This window comes from Anabrus simplex, chromosome 14 (assembly GCF_040414725.1).
Source record: "Anabrus simplex isolate iqAnaSimp1 chromosome 14, ASM4041472v1, whole genome shotgun sequence".
Taxonomy (NCBI): Eukaryota; Metazoa; Arthropoda; class Insecta; order Orthoptera; family Tettigoniidae; genus Anabrus; species Anabrus simplex.
Genome location: NC_090278.1, coordinates 98,402,158 through 98,420,180, shown reverse-complemented (window position 1 = coordinate 98,420,180; position 18,023 = coordinate 98,402,158). Strand labels below are relative to the sequence as shown.

General features: G+C 39.9%; 1 protein-coding gene across 1 annotated transcript in view; it reads right to left on the bottom strand.

The window, feature by feature from the left end:
- Nucleotides 1-3,108: 3,108 nt before the first annotated feature.
- dally (division abnormally delayed protein) overlaps nucleotides 3,109-18,023 on the bottom strand; it is a 139,389-nt gene continuing 124,474 nt past the window's right edge. The window contains exons 5-7 of the mRNA XM_067158530.2: nucleotides 17,270-17,396; nucleotides 13,743-13,914; nucleotides 3,109-5,568 (exon numbers count right to left, since the gene is read on the bottom strand). Of these exons, the coding sequence (XP_067014631.2) occupies nucleotides 5,396-5,568; nucleotides 13,743-13,914; nucleotides 17,270-17,396 (472 nt within the window). The 3' untranslated portion in view covers nucleotides 3,109-5,395. The remainder of the gene's footprint in view (nucleotides 5,569-13,742; nucleotides 13,915-17,269; nucleotides 17,397-18,023) is intronic.

Here is an 18,023-nt window from a genome sequence, read left to right as displayed (position 1 = left end):
TGTCCGCTATAGCAAGTACGGCATATAACAACGGTTTTTGTACGTCTCTTCAAAATTCCTATATTAAACTGTATATTATCCTTCAGTTATTACCGACGCATCCGTTATTATGATAGATTAAGTGTACGCAATTTTTTCCGTTACCAGTATTTATGCATCGCAGCGATTGTGGTGCACGAGATCAATCACCCTCGGTATCGTTTCCTAGCTATGTTCACTAGCGAGCTCTCTCGTCGACATTCGAAGGCAGTGTCAGAGTCGATTAGTAATACCCGTCGACTGCTGTTCCTTAAAGAATTTTGAAATGAAAGAGAACATGCGTAAATAACATGTCCGATAACACTTGTCAACTTGTTAAAAATAAAGGCTGAATAAATGATCACTGTTGTGAATAGCACTCTTGATTTAAACTATTTCTTGATGAAATAATCTTTCTGTTTATTCTGTCTGGTATTCTGACATATTAATTTATTATAGCTGATGATGTCCATTAGAGGACGAAACATGTACTAATATCATAAATTATAAATTGTATTGAATAGGCAGACCATTTGTTTATAATATTTAAATTTATCTTAAATATTCTCTGTTTGATTTGTTACATACAATGTAAATGTATTTAATGTCAAAAATTTCATTTTTGATCCGTATTGAATCAAGATTTACATTAAGAAATATAGGTGGAACCACTTACCCATATTTCTTAAGGTAAATGTAAATTTATAGCGAGAAGGTTATCATTTCTCTATTGGCGCTTGAAGTATGTTTTCATCACACATCAAGTTAGGTTAGGTGACACTGTTTGCCACAAAATGCTATCGATCATCTTAGGTACAGTAGTGTTTTCTTGCTATGTGCACTTGCAAGCTTTCTCGCCCTCATTCGAAGGTGATTTTGGAGTCTGTTAGTAATACACGTTTACTGCTGTTCCGTAAAGCAAAATCAAAATGACAGAGGAGAACATGTTTTTGTAATAAATGCATAAATAACGTGGTCGATGGCAGTTGTTAACTCGTTAACCCTTTGCAGACAAATTTTTTCCTTGTGTAGTCTTGCACTAGTCGTCCTTTTTTCTTCGAAAAAGCTGTATAGTTACAATGAAGGTATAATAAAGTTATAAAGTCTGACTCACAACGTTACGACTTAATTTATCACTCTAGATACACACTATAAACAATAAGCATGTAGTTGAAAGATATTTCTTGTCCATGTGGTACTTCTCGAAGCATTCATTTCTATGGGTATTTTTTTTTCTCTTGCATAGCAGTTAATCTCACCAACAATGTCTGACTCGTTGGCTGAACGGTCAGCGTACTGGCCTTCGGTTCAGAGGGTCCCGGGTTCGATTCCCGGCCGGGTCGGGGATTTTAACCTTAATTGGTTAATTCCAAAGGCACGGGGGCTGGGTGTATGTGTTGTATTCGTCATCATTTCATCCTCATCACGACGCACAGGTCGCCTACGGGAGTCAAATAGAAAGACCTGCACCTGGCGAGCCGAACCCGTCCTGGGATATCCCAGTACTAAAAGCCATACGACATTTCATTTCACCAACAATTTGTTATACCAATTCTTTCGTAAAAAATAGTGTAAAATATTCAACAGGAGTAGATGGTTTCTTACCTGTGAGAGGTGAAAAACCACTAATCAAAGTGCGTGGTCTCTCTACAAAGTTCGGATCAGCTGGGCAATAAACTCTCCAACCATTGTCTGGTTCACTAGTATTTGTATTGCTTTCATTTGCTTTCAGCTACTTCTGTTTTGCTAGAATTGTCATCATAACTCTCAGAACTCACTGTCCATAACTGATAATTCGTCATCACTGTGTCTATTTCATCTAAAAAATGAGCTATATCAGACGAAGTAGCATTACCCTGTCTGTGCACTGCCATTTTCATAGCTGATTAATGTAAACAACAGCTCTTTCTTTATTTACCTGTAAAACTCGTAAAACAAAGTTTTAACGCATCTAGAAGGCTGTGACATTCCTAAAGGTTCTATACAATAACTATAGATAGCAGCAGCACGCATAATTGCTTCACATGCGTATATATTTACCGCGGAAACAGGTGGCGGGTATATCCCGACATATGTCCAGAACAGGAAATTGGGATGTCGGGAAATGCCCGACAGTCGTCCGCTGAGGGTTAAAAATAAAAGCACTGAAATTAAGTAAGAATGTGATACATGACAAGATAGCAGAGTACATCACTGATTTCAGAGGATAGTTTTAGGGAATTTTTAGCGTGCAGGTTATAATTTCTCTACGTGCGCTTGAAATATGTTTTCACGATACATATACCATTAGGTTAGGTGATGTCATTTGAAGAAGAAAACTGAAACTGTATTTTACATATAAAATTACTCTTGATTTATGGGAATTCGATATGCGTGGCAATTCCACAGAACGTAACTATCGCGTATGACAAGCTGCCTCACTTCCATTTCTCTCCTCTGTTAGTTCAAACAGTTCCAATTGCATTAGTTCCTTTATTATCAAAACCATTCAACATTCTCTAATCTTAGGATTATCCATGAAGAGTGGCATGTTGGTGAATTAGCCCTGTCACTGTCCACCTTAGGTCCACGCAGTAGATCTAGCGTTATTTCGCCCCAGAACAAGTGGTCTAAACACGAAACTAATCCCAACCGGTCAGCTGGTGTTTGTACCTCTGATGGTGCCTTGTGTCAAAAAGGCATTCCGCAAATTCAGTTAGCTCTTTTCCTATTCTTAATATCACTTCAGAACTGTTCTGCACAACTGGGGAATATCAAAAGATAATATTGTGTATTAAAGCAATTATGAGGTCCTTGGTGATCACGTGTTCATGTCACCAAATAGACTTACAGGTGAATAATATAAAGGCACAAAAGTACAAATCAGGACATATATTGAAAGACAGGAACATAAAAAAAGGAACACACGACACTGTAACACATCACTGTAAGTGCTCCCTGATGAGCTTGTTTCTTCTTATCCTAAAATGAACTATGTCAGTTTTTTCCCCACACTGACATGTCATCCTACTTGTCCTATATAATGTTCCATTCAATGTTCCTATTTTTCTATATACAGCTTACAAGGGCAAGAAATAACAAGGACGTACATCTTTAAAAAAGGCTCACTTTAATATATTCTATAAACAGATGTCTGTTACTATTTTACAAAGTTCTATTGTTATTGTAAACTGAAGGATTACAGCAGGAGCTTGTCATTAATGCTCAAGACTAGTTTAAACAGAGCATACAAAAGCAATTTACTGGGGAAACCTCTTTAACCCTTCGCCCATGGCAGAAAAATGTTCAGTATCAAAGGACAAGTGTTCTGGGCAACATCACACTTCCTGTAGCGTTATGTCACCGAGAGCACCTTATTGCTTAGCTCAACAGGACACGAGATATGTCTGAAGCTGCTCGGCAGAACTGACGTTCACGTATGATCGGTGCTAGAGATATGTTCAGGGAGCTTCTCAAAGCTTCCTTCCCTACAGTGTGCGTGCATCAGTCCGCCACTACAGGATATGTCGTCTAGTTATTGTCCCACAGAGTACGGCTTCATTACCTGGTTTGGAAGACAATTTTTGTAAACACTGCGACCATAAGACAAGCCCTCACCTTAACTTTCAAATTGTCTGGTTGCCACATGCGACAGATAATGAAGCTGTACTGTAGTTGTGATATGTACAGTTATTGCTACTTTGTTTAGTAAACACACTTGGGTAGGCCTTACAAATATCACAATACTGCCACTGCACGAGAACAAGTTGCAGAGCAGTTCCATGCGGCACAAGGGTTAACTGTATGGCAACATAGTAATATTATAATATTATGTACAGTGAAGCAAGAACAAGGAGATGTTAACAGCAACATTATGTATGTACACAAACCATTCCTTTAAAAACATAAAGAAAGGAACATTCTTCTTTCTGTACACTTCCTCTGCATGGCACATTAACCATTCTTATCACAGGCCCAATCTTATATTAACAAATTCCTTCTCATATATATAACATAATTTACTTGGTCCAGATTACATTTTCAACTAAAAGAATAAGAAGAATCCTTGCCGACGCTAACCTTGTTTCTTCAGAGATAAGCAGCCAACACATTGGGAGGCTTTGCTCTCGCCAGTAGCACAATGAGCAAGGAAGTTTCTCACCAGGAACGTGTCAAAGCTGCTGAAATTCTGTGTTTGATTGGCAGATTTCTTGTTCGAAACTGGAACCCAAGGAAAACAAAATAACAAAATCCAAACAGACAAGTATGGAGGTGCAGAACAGAGCCAAAGCTCAATGGCTTTTTGGCTCTCCACAGGCATTTTTTAGTTCATTTCCTCTAGAGAATGTAAACTACTACTGTGAATTTCCGGACGACTCATTATTCTCCACAATAAAGCAGGACACCACAAGGAGACACTCCTTACAGCCCAGATTTATCGTCCTGCGATTATCATTTGTGGTTTCTCACGGTGAAGTGCCCTTCTCCACAGCTAAATAGTTAGCGTTCTGGCTTGTGGTCCAGCGGGTCCCGGATTCAATTCCCTGTTTGGTCGGGGATTTCAACCTTCATTGGTTAATTCACCTGCCTTGGGGAGTGGGTGTGTGTGCCGTCTATCAGTTTAAAAGACCTACATTACCCACAAAATGGCTGCAAATCTCTGAGGACTTGGGGTCTCCTCCACAGAATAAAACATATTACAAGGCAATAATTTATGGCATGATAAAATATACAAAATAAATAAATATGTCTAAAACACTAATTCTGTTAAAATTTCTGTCCTCCATGAAACTTGTCCCGTCGTATAATCACAGTCTTTTATGATTTTACATAAACAGAACAAAAGAGAGCTTCCAACAGCGAGAAGTAAGCACCCACAAGCGTGCTACAAATGAATACAAATACGGCGCCAAGGTCGCGTCAAATGCACTCATTTGTAGAATATAATAGTCATTTGCTAGGCAACTCTGGACTACAGCGCAAAAATTCTCTCACAATATTTTGAGAAACGCAAACAATTCCACGTTCTGAATATGAACACTCACTCCACTTCTTCATTTTCCCCTCTTTTCACAACGAAAAGACCTAATTCATCAACGATCCATTGCACCAACCCTGCTTACCTGATGCTTCGTGACAATCGAGCGAATGGCATTCTCCTTTCGTGAACTACATTGGGAGAAGAAAGTTATGTAAAAGAAATCACAAATGAGACAGAACAGAGCAGAAGAATGCCATCACAGTAATAGCCGAGGACATTGTCTTGAACCGTAGCACAGGCTCGCATCACCACAAGCAAGAGAGAGCCAACTCCTTCCTGTTTTTTTTAATATATATATGATATATATTGTTTTAATATATTTTTTTTTTACTTTATCTCCCTCGGTGTCATAATCTTTTATCCATTGCGCAGCGCTGGAACAAGTCGGATGCAAACGATGGTGACGGTGAGGAGGAAGACGGAGCCTCGTGGAGAACCGCTCGCGCCCTCCGCCGTCTTGGTGGGAGTGGGCACTGTACCGCCAAAGACGACGGGGCGGCTCGTGCTGCTCGCCAACTTCACTGTAGGCTCTGCATGAAAAGAGAAAAATATCAGCAAAGATCTGTCTGAGAATGAGGCAGCCAACGCTTGGGAGCAGAACATTAGGTTCTTCATTCTCTCCAAACTAATTTATGAATAAAGAAAAATGTAGAAAACACCTGATAAAAGAAACATTTAAATTGGAATTACATGTTTCGTTCTCAAAAGAACTTAATAATCAGATTCTATCAAATTGTACACATTTATTTATGTAAAAAATTATGAATTGATTAATATTACTCAGAAGTGTCCACTCTTACAGTACCTACTTGGGAGTGTTAATGATTGCAGGGATGTTTAATGAATTTAAAAATTATATCATTTTAATAGAGTTTGATTGGTTGCGTTTGTTGATACGCGATTTAATTTATATTGCAAAGATTGAGAAGTGTCATTCACCCACGTGTAACCGTAATTCTAGTACATTATTATTATTATCATCATCATCGTATTTTAGACAGTTGTGTAAATATTCTGGGTGCTTTTTAATGAGAATTAGCAAATAATAAAATTGAATGTTGTGGTTTACTGAATGCAGATTGATTAGTTAAGCAGAGTAAAGAGCGGTGAATCTTGTAGGTGTGTATGTTGGCTGTTTTCATGTTCTGAATTTCTACTGACTCTTTTATGTATAAAGATTTTTACATTTATTTTTTTTTCAATGTGCAATATTTTAAGATCTATGCTCATGTCTGTGAAGTGATGGGTGTTGTTTGTAGAACTCTGCGGGCCAATTACAGAAACGATGACTAGTTTTAAGCCTAAACAACGTCTAAATCGAGCACAATTTTCCATTGCATAAACAATGTTTAGCCGATGTTTAACTAGACATCCTTCAAAGTTTCAATATTGATTTGAAGATGGAAATAGAAGTTTCTTTCATGCAATTCCTTGCTTGTCGCAACCAATGAAATTCGTCGGTGCGCGCGCCGAACACGTCTAGCTGTTTGTCTTCCTACACATTACTCAAATATGGCTAAGAATGAGCATGACTTCCTTACATTTTTAATATGCGGTCTGCCGTGTTGGGATGGTGGTTGTTTTCTACTGCTACTTCATGTTGTCTTTCCTGTATATCTTCTACTGATTGTGATGTCGAAAAAGTTGATCTTCCCATTTGTTTCTGGTTCCACTGTGAACTTCATTGTGCATCTGTCACATTATCAACGTATCTCTCCAGTGCACAATTCCTTTGGAGTTTCGGTCAGTTAAGAACTTGTTCTCGATGCTGTTTAGGAATATGTTCACAGTTATTCCTGATAATGAAAGTGTTATTCTTTTTTTAACATGAACTTTTTTGGTTTAAGGTCATTTTTAAAAGGTTGATTATTTCTTCTCTTTCTTGTGTTGAAATGCTTTCATTTAGGTGTTTTTAATCGACTGACTCTCTTCTTGTTATGTTAGTATACATGTTGGTGATCTACTGTGTTTTTAATCAAGCCATCGTTTTTTGAATTGGCTGTTGGTCTGATGGGACATGTATCTTTGTGTATTTGGGGTTTGAAATGGTAAGTTTTTCCCCTTCTTTGGTGAGGGTTAAATCTATTTTCCCCGAGTGCTTGCTTTCTGTTGCTTTGAAATTTAATCATTGGATCACTTTTGATCTCCTTTATTCCACTGTTGCTGATGAATCAGTCAGCTTGTTTGTATTTGTCATTTTTCATAATGACTGTTTTGTTCGCTTGATCTGCTTTTGTGCGTTTGTCCAACCCTTGTCCCGTTTCTCTATAAGGTTAGGTATAAGGTGAGATGAATTGTTGTGGGGTGGGCTTTTATGACCGGATGAACTGATATAAGATAGTAGGAAGGGAGAGGATGAAATCTGGTGCCAGCCCATAGCCTACTCCTGTCTGCTCAGGGCTTAACGTCTCCATCTGACAGACATATCACCATCAACAGAATCATATCCCCTCACTCCATATGAGCACTGCGGAGAGGTAATCCAGGCTTTTGGCACTCAATTTAGTGATTAGGAATTGTATACCTTCACCTCCCCTACCCTGCCGGTGAAATTTTTTTTGACCAACGGGGCTTGAACCAGCTAACCATGGTGTCAGACCATTTAGACTTCGATGCCTTAACGATCATGGTCAGAAGCGGGCTTGACTATTAGATTATCACTTCTTTTATTTTGCTTATAATGCTTTTTAGTAACTCGCTTTGAGTTTTAAAATTTGGTTGGTTTGCTGAGTTTTTTTAGTTTGATTATATTTAGTGCTTCATTTCTTATCATGTCTCGATGTTGTCACATGCAATTTCATCGTCAGTGATTAGTTGTTTTATGTTGTTATCTGGGTGACGTTTTTGGCAACCTTTATCTAACAGGCTTGTTTCTTTATTGTACTGAACCTGGTAACAACTCTTGCGTAGAACTCAAAGCCAGCGCTCTACTGTCTGAGCTACTCAGTCTGTTATAGATCTGGTGCTGCTATTCTCCCATAGGTAACGGTGATAAGCCTTATAATTGAAGAATGAATTTGCAACTGCTTATCTCATACTAGCACAGAAGTCCAGTAAACACTTCGTGTTCTTTTAGAATATCTCCCTATCACCTTCTTGTATCCTTCCAGTTGTATTTCCAATTAGTGCTCATTAGTCCCTCTCTCATCTGCTCCTGCATATGTGACAAAACACATCAACAGAAACTATGTTGTGTGCTGTGGTGTTCCTGATGGACGCTCTCCTCTTCACACCTGTTAAGAACACCACCTCCTCTCTCTTCCTCAGTATCTCCCCATACCTAGCACATCGTCTTTGCTGACTTGGCCAGTCTACCGCACCATATCATTTTATGGTACGTTTACTTTTCTGATGTCTTCACGTTCCTAGCGAACTCTAGTATCTATCAACTATTACTCTTTCCCATCATGTGTCGTTACCACTATGTAATCCTTCTCTATTCCGACAGATGGTGTCTTATACGATAGGATAGGTCAAAGCATTTCTTTCTGCCCCGTCTTGTGGGATTATCTTTCTGATGGATTTTTTTGAGATCTTTTCGACTTGAGAAGATGGAGGGATTCGATTTTCAAGTCGCCTTTATGGCTTATAAAAGATATTTTAAGAAATTCAAGATGTCTTTGGACACATCTCAACCTTTTGAGTATGCTGTTTGCTTATATTATCGAGGTATTTATTTTTCTTTAATCTTCTTTTAGTTGGGTTATAAAGGCTTCCCTCATTACGTGTTTTTCTGATTTATTCGTGTGTTAACCTTGATTTCTTTTACTGATTCACTATGTTTATTTTGAGAATAGAAGGTAGCACGGATTCATGTGTATGTATGAGATTGTTTGCTGTGTGCGACCGAGACCTTTTACCCATGTCGCTTTATTAACATTCACCGGGCGAGTTGGCCGTGCGCGTAGAGGCGCGCGGCTGTGAGCTTGCATCCGGGAGATAGTAGGTTCGAATCCCACTATCGGCAGCCCTGAAAATGGTTTTCCGTGGTTTCCCATTTTCACACCAGGCAAATGCTGGGGCTGTACCTTAATTTAAGGCCACGGCTTCCTTCCAACTCCTAGGCCTTTCCTATCCCATCGTCGCCATAAGACCTATCTGTGTCGGCGCGACGTAAAGCCCCTAGCAAAAAAAAAATATTAACATTCCGCTTGAGCTCATGTCGTATTATTTTTTATCGCGTGGTCTGTATAATTCATGTCCATTTCATTGATCTGGTATGAATTCAAGCTAACTACGCGATTTGCCTGCTTCTGTGTGTTTTGGTGTTGAAGACACTCCGTCTCTTTTTATGGACCACTTTCTGTTTCATATTGTCTGAGCTCGAGAGCGGTTGTTTATTTATTATGTGCTGTACGTCGACACTCTTATATGTTTCTTTATTTGCGACAACCTAACCTCTTGGTCTCTGTGTGAGCGTGGGTGGTTCCGACTTTTGATTCGTGCTACCTTTTGTGCTTAATTTACCTGTTTATTGATCGTTTCATATCGCCGTCATTGGGTTTCCTTACTTATTTTCTAGTTTAATATGTTTTATTCCTTGAGGGTTGCCTTTCCATATTTTCTTGTTGTGTTGCGTGAAACTATGGTAACCGCCCCTTTTGCTTTTTCTCTCTGGTTGAATTTTAAGAGCTCGGTGCACCCTTCCCTCTTCTCTATTTATGCTCTTTTTACTTAATGTTATTGCATTCTCGGGGGATGTGATTATTATTGTTGAGAGTCTTGATGCCTTGACGGTGGAATCGAATGAGAGTACGTTATTATGTGAGGCTATTACTCTCTAATCTTATGATTGTTTTGACCTGACGTGCTATAAAGAAATGTTTTGTACCGTCTAAACTCATCTGCTTCAGCTAATTGGTATAGATGCCATATCTTTATGCTAAACTTTTCTTCACGTCCTTTACGAAGGTAAGCGTTTGCGAAGGTATTATTATCATTGTGTCTGGTGTATTTTAATCACGGGCCACATATTATTAATACTGTATTACCCATTTGATTTTCGGCCCCCGTTTTACTTATGCTATTTTCTTTCGATTTGATTTTCATAATAAATTTAAGTTCTTACCCTTGTCACTGTTATGTTTTATTTTCTTTGCGTCTCTTATATGTTTCTTTTACCTATAGGAGGCCCGAGTCCAGTTCCTGGCAGTTTTCTTTTCGCTAGTTTTGACCAAATCCACTGCACTGGGTCTTCATCGTATCCTTAGTGTCAGTTCACCAGTTCTAACTTCTTTCTTTCTCCCCATCGAATTCTGTTCTGTTCACCAAATTATTTCCAGAGTCCTTGGCCTGTCAAATGGAAGTGGAACTCTGTCACCACCATAGATTGCTAAGTGTCTGTGAAGTACAAGGCTACCCCACTTAAACATAGTCCCAGTGAGAATTTCTCCTCTAACCACTGCCTGAGCTCAAGAATAGCCAGTTTTAAATACAGTTAAATTTTTCCAACAACTTTCTCATACCAAAGATCGTTTCCACCATTGATCTGCTGTACTGCTCCTCTTCTAACTGCCCTTCCATTATTTTTGCAACTTGTGATATAAAAAATTTGATTTCTCAGACTTGTCCTTGTTTAAACACTGGTATTTTACACAATACTGTATGACCTGAAATACAGCAACTTGTCCTTCATGTACATATTGGGTCGATGCATAAGTTTGTGCGGTTCTTATATTTTATTTTACTGTTACTGTCCCGCAATGTAACTCACAATCACTCAGAGATGTATTCAGCTCCAGTCTCTATGACCTGCCAATGTTCAGGTACCAGTTGAATGCCTCGCCTGTACAACTGTTTTGGTTTTGACTGGAAGAAATCTGTTAGCCATTGGTCACGAGACAGTGACAGTGAACTGGCTGATTTGAGAGAAGCGTGTCTAATGTCAGTCCCGACTGGCTCTTTATGAATGACGATGGTGATTTCTTGCACTACAAGAAACCTTGTTATCTTTTCCACTAATTAGAAATGCTTCAATCTATTCATTAAAGTCAATCATTATTACAAGTGTTGCAATTAAGCAACCGTCATAGAGCAAAGTTGATGCAGATGTTGATTCCCATAGGGAACCTAAAATATTTGTCCTGAATGAGTAAATTTATAATACCAATATAATGGTCCGTTATTGGACATTATAAATTTTCCAGCTAACTCATTTTTGGTTGCCTGCGTTTCGCCCTCGTGTGCTAAGTTAGGCTCGTCAGTTGGGACTTAGCACACCACCCAAGACGCAAGGCTAGTGCATACTGTGGAGGCCACTGCATAGGCTATTTGATGGCCAGGCAGGCATCTAGTTTTGGAAATGAGACATAGCTCTCATAGTGCATTGGCACTGCTGGTGGCTTCAAATAGCCTATGCAGTGGCCTCCACGGTATGCACTAGCCTTGCGTCTTGGGTGGTGTGCTAAGTCCCAACTGACGAGCCTAACTTAGCACACGAGGGCGAAACGCAGGCAACCAAGAATGAGTTAGCTGGAAAATTTATAATGTCCAATAACGGACCATTATATTGGTATTATAGAGCAAAGTTCTCGATACCAGTTCACGAGGAAACACTTGCCCCTGAATGTGGTTAGAAAGAGAGCGGAAAGGATGGAAATCTGAGGGGGCAAGGTCAGGGTAATACGGAGGATGAGAAAGATGAGATGAGAAAGAGCCCAGATGATCATGATGAAGAATGCTTCCACCAAACATAAAACATGATTTTTCGTGGATGGGCGCTATCCTTGGCACGGAGAGTTGGGCTGAGCCTCTTCTTCATGTTGACACACAGACACCATTTCTCGTCACCGGTGACAATGTTGGTGTCTGTCACAAACCAACCAGTGCCGGGCAAGCAATGTTACTGTCACTTAGCACATGTGGTACCCAATTTCTGTACCTTACCCACTGAATGCAAATGGCGAACAATAGTTGACTGATCACATTCAAAAACTTGCGCCATTTCCTGCGTTGTTTGACGAAGCAACTCATTCAAGCGATTGTCATCAAAATCTGAAGGTCTTACAGAACGCAGATCACCAGACAACTTAAACCATCGTTGTACTGTTCTTTCAGCACTGCTTCATTCCCGTACACTTCGCAGCTCCTGCTGCACTGGATCCTCGGTTAAACTCAAAGAGCAGAACGTGTCAGAAATGCTCACTTTTCTGAACTTGACCGTTTGTCTGAAATATACACAAATAATGTGTTCACAATCAAGAAAAACCTGTCTTTCACAACACACAAACTCCAAATTCAGTTAAAACAACGGAATAACGATAAGCAATCCCTTCACGCCACATTGCTGCCAACCCAATCGACCCAACACATGCAGTGTCGTGAGTGTCAGCTGTTTTGCTACCTTTCCACGAACCTACTACGCTGGCGTAGCAGGGGGAGAGGTGATACTCCCACGTGGCGCGTACCACTATATTAGGTACAAAATAGGTCTGTGATTAGTAGCAGCAAGAGGGGGTCCTCCTGTGGGTTTCCAGTACCCGTGCGTCGTACCCATGTGAGCAACACCGCGGGTCTGGGCGTTACGGGTGAGTTGTACCACTATATGAGCGACGCCGTGGGTCTGCGCTGCCTGTGATTAGTACCCACTATGTGAAGAACACCACAGGATAGTGCGAGTCCCTGTGCTTAGTACACCTAGGTGAGGAACCTCATCGGTTTGCGTTGGCTATGAGTGGCGCCATTGTGTGATAAACACCATAGGTTTGCGTTACCTATATGAAGAACAATACTTGTGAGTAGTACCATCTTGTGTGGAGCACCGTGAGTCTTCGCTACTTTTGATTAGTACCCCAACATGACAAATACCATGGATCTACTTTACTTGCGATATGTACCATTCTGTGGGGCCTTAGACGTGGATTTTGCACCCCTTTTTCATCAAGCATCATTGTGCTTTATAACTGGTCCCTTGGTCAGTAATACTATTATTAACGATCTCTTTTGTGTCTGATCCACTGTTTTTGTTTGTTTGTTTGTTTGTTTGCTTGTTTGTTTGTTTCTGTTTTTTGTAGGGTTCATGTCCATCCATTCATTCTTCATGACATTTTTTATTTTTTTGGTCAGTGGATGAATTTGAATATTTTGTTATTTCATTTCGTACCATTATGGGCCGATGACCTTGATGTTAGGCCCCTTTAAACAACAAGCATCATCATCATCATCATCGATTTTGTTCATCTGAGAACTAGAAGAGCAGTTTCTTTAGTGCTTTTGTTTTTCTTTTCTTTTCAGTTACCTTTCTACAGGACTGCACTGTAATGTACTGCCTGTAAGTGACACAATAATAATTGATGTGTTTGATGATTGGGTATTGTATACGTCTGTGTATGTGAGAATAAATGATTTTAATAAAAAATGCTATCATTTCATCTGAAGTAGGCCAATGTGAACAAATCCTGACAAGATTACAAAAAATGCCCATCTGTTAGAAAATCGAGAACTTTGCTCTATGACGGTTGCTTAATTGCAACACTTGTAATAATGATTGACTTTAATGAATAGATTGAAGCATTTCTAATTAGTGCAAAAGATAACAAGGTTTCTTGTAGTGCAAGAAATCACCATCGTCATTCATAAAGAGCCAGTCGGGACTGACATTAGACACGCTTCTCTCAAAACCAAGTCTGCTTATTGCTACCTGACAGCTTGTCTTGTATTGTCACTGCAGGTATTATGGTAATAGCAACAAAACAGGTAAGCTTACGACGATCCGTAGAGTGGTCTCCAGATCCCGAGCCTTCCTCCACCCAGCTGTCCTCGGTGTCTTCGTCGTCCGTCCACCGCGGCCGATCGGGTTCGTGCCCGCTGCCGCTTCCTTCGATGTCGCGCATGAAAGAATCAGACTCAGGAGCCAGGGTCAGTTGACTGAGCACCACCTGCAAGGACAATAACTGTTACAAGAGTCCACTCGCATCTCCTGCATGGGACTGTACAAACACTTTCAAAATAACTCTGCACACTGTTAATTAGGTGAGGCAGTTTCAGCATGCACTACTATGGTCTTCTGCTGTTATCTGTTCTGTCCGTAGGGACTCTTGCCAACTGTGATGCTGTTGTGAAATTTCAAAGTGGAGTCCGTCAGGGCCTGTCACCATTACTTTTCAATCTCTATGGTGAATATGCAATGAGAACTGGGACAAAGGATTTTCCATTGGGGGATGCAAGATGACACCACCTTGATAGCATCATCTGAAGAGGAGTTGACAGAGCTGATCAAGAGAGTGGAGGAAGCAAGCCTTGAAATTGGATTACACTTAATCAAGAGGAAACCAAAATCATGATTGTTGATCGTAAGAACAACAACAGTTCACATATCGAACAGATTGGAGGTTGTGAAGTTGTACATCAGTATTTATATCTAGGCTCCTTATTATCCAATTCTGGTGGTTCCAAAGATGAAATAAAGAGAAGAATTGAAATAGCAAAGGTAGCTATGATCTGTCTGCGGAAGATCTGGAAAGATAATAACATCACCATCAATACAAAAAAGAAGCTCATTGAATATCTAGTCTTCTCAGTATTCTTGTATGGCGCAGAGACGTGGACCATCCTCAAACATGATCGTGAATGGATAGAAAGCTTTGAAATGTGGTGCTGGAGGAAAATGTTGAGGATTCCTTGGACAGCTCATCACACGAACACGTCAATCCTGAACCAACCTCAGATAAAAGTTCGTCTATCGTGTAAGGTCTTCCAGCGGATCGTACGCTACTTTGGACATATAATGCGTCGAGATGGTAGTCTTCAAAAGTTGATTGTTGAGGGCAAAGTTCAGGGAACCAGACAACGAGGACGAGTACCAACACGATGGACTGACATGGTGAACGGCCGCCTACAGAGTACCTCAGAGCAACCACATTGAAAGCTTAAACAGGGAAGAATTGGTTAGATGACTGAATATTATGATAGTCATGAGGCAAAACAAAGAAGAAGAAGAAGAAGAAGAAGGGCAACTGTGCTTTAGTTACACATTTACTGTAAGTACTGCATAATAAATAGTTTGATAATGAACATGTTTCTTCTGTTACTTGTCAGATGCCGATAGTATTCACATTCAGTGATGTGCAGCATCGAACGTGACAGAACTGCTCCTAGATATTACACATATACTGTACATAAAACTTTGATAGTACCTGACCTTAAAAGTGTAACTAATGTTCCAGATATACTCAGATGTGCTATAGACAAGGAAAAGAACTGTGGCCAGTAATGATGGATCTCTCTGCTGATATTCTGAAGCTTACAGGTGATAAAACAGTAAACCACGTGGATAAAATCTTCACTTCTTGTTTACACAATGCTTCAATCCCAGCATCATGGAATAAAGTAAAGATAGTATTGCTGCATAAAAAAGGAAGTATTCATAATATCCAAAACTATCGCCCTATAAGCTTACTCTCTGTTTCATGAAGTTCTTGTTACACAGAATCAGGCCAGCCGGTTCAACAAGCAGGATTCCGCAGCAGCTTTAGCTCAGTGGACCCCATTCTGGCTCTGCGTGAAGTCATTAACAGATGCCTTTGTGCAGTGTGGAATCCCATGCCAGCACTCGATTCTGGATGACGTCACAAACATGTATAGCACTCGGTGTTACGTGCACTAGGGCCCAGTTTATTCAATCTCAATTAAAAGAACACATAGCATTAAAAATTCAGCAGCCTGTTAAGATGCTTGCGTTTATCCGAAGATTTCCTGGGAACTGTTAGCTAGCACGGTGTTAACTCACAAAAGTCTCACGATCAGAATTTATAAGACTATGACAGAACCATGCAGTTTGTGAACTCGCTTCGATGCGCTTTTGTTTTAATACAGCCGTAAACCAAGGCATGGGAAGTTAACGTTTATTCGAATTTTTGTCTTGACCGTGAATTTTCTGTTGCTCTATAGACCAATATGAAAGAAAGAAAAGGTTCAAATTTCTCTTCCTTTGCAAATTATTTCCAAGTATATACCCAGCGTTCACCCTAGGCCCTTTTTAATAGACGCAACCAGCCTGCCATTTATACAGACCGCCCGGCTAACATAACCAAGCTATCTGTTAGTTTCATAACATCAATACATATCTCAGTCATTGAGTGTTCCAAATTAAAATGTAAACGCTGTTTATTTATCACTGTCAGCATAATTGCATCAATTACATCCGAGTTCAAACGTTCATCTTGACGACCACGTCGTTCCTCCACAGCAACCGAGCGGTGTTACACGATGATGAACGAGCAGCAGAACGCGAGAAGTTCAAATTACTCTTATATGTTGTTCGTGATAATAACAGTTAATGTTTACCTGTCTCATATTACTGTTAATGCACAGAAGGGAATAAACTGAAATTTGATCATATTAATATTTTTACGTAGTATCTCCGTCTGGCTGCTCATTCCTGCTACCTAGCTGACGAAAATTTCTAGGGAAAGCACTGGTATCAATGGCTCCTTGAATTAGTTTCAAGAAGCTCTTTAACTGTCTCTAATCAAACAATAGGCCAACAGTCCATCATACGCAGCCATTTCAGCTGATCTATGACGTGCAGTAGCTCCACCATGCGCAACACTCAAAGTTCCCCAAAATGTTTTACATCGCTGAACCAGTTTGTCTTTTTTGATAAATTGATATTTTTCCTACAAGCCACAGTTGAAAGTGCTTTTCCACTTATTCTTCTTTGGTATAAAATCGCACATTGAATACATGTAATAAGCAAACAGTGGAAGCTAATGAACATCGGGGGAAAAACTCAAAGAATTTGCAATGTCGAGAAGTGCTACCGAGGTTGATGATGCCTTCATACTAAGCGAAACATGTACCATTTTTAGTTAATAGGTCAATGTCAATCATCCAAGACAATGACTTATTGTATTGATTAGGTGATCAATTTAATAAATAACTTACTGTTATTATTCTAATCAAATATCATCAATACAGATCAAAATGATATTTATTACATGTAATAATAAGTGCTACCAACCCGAGTGTGTGAAAATTCTTAGTCTCTATGACCATAACATGATCAGTTGGCAGAGTGTGTACAGACTAGTGGCGAATGTATGAAACAGGTTTCGCTCTTCCAGCACGTTATGAAAAAAAGTGTGGCATTGAGAACATTTGGGTGTTCTGTAGACATCTGGTCCCACGTAAGACCTGAACTGAGTCCAACTGGCAGCCCCAAAGGATTATATCAAACAATGATCAATTTATTAATACTTGAAGCGCACAGAGAAGAGAGCAACATGAGCTCACCTGTCTGATGTGTCTCAACTTGTCACTCATCTGAGCAATCTTTGGGTCTGGCGTCCTCTGGGTCCACACCAGTTCAGGGTTGTACTTCTGAGCACTGATGCTAGATGATACCACCATCTTGGAATACCTGAAACACAATAATAATATCACAGTCAGGACTGTAGCCTCTCCCCGACTACTGCTGAAGGTAGCTGATACAATGTTTTACAGTTATCTTTCATGTTGCATGTTGGCAATATCTGGTAACTTCTTTTCATGACTTGCACGATTATTACGTTCAACAACAGTTATACTGCCGTTACTACTGATACATTTAGAAGTGTAATTTATTTTTTATTTTTTTCTCTAGGATGGTAAATCTATTTGGATAACAGAGCTCGGCAACACAAAAGAAGGCAAAGTCTGAATGACTCCGTCCTACCCTTATGTCCTGTCACAAGCCACCAGAAGTGAAGTTCCCCTTAAGCCAGTACTGAAGTGCTCTAGCTCTGTACTTTGCCTGTCAGTGCTGCCGGCTCTCGTACCCCAAGCGTTACACTGTATAGAGCGTGAGATTGTCCCTATTATCGCTGTGTTCGGTAATGGCAAGTGCAAAACAAAGTTGTTTGTAGCAAAGAGAGATCACTGTCTACTCTCTCCATCACACCAGCTGACAGAACATGTTGTGCTATACCAGATAAGTACGCTGCAATGTTCGAATGATACGTACTTAGTGTAAGATGACAAATGGAACAGTCCCATAACAATGGTCTTA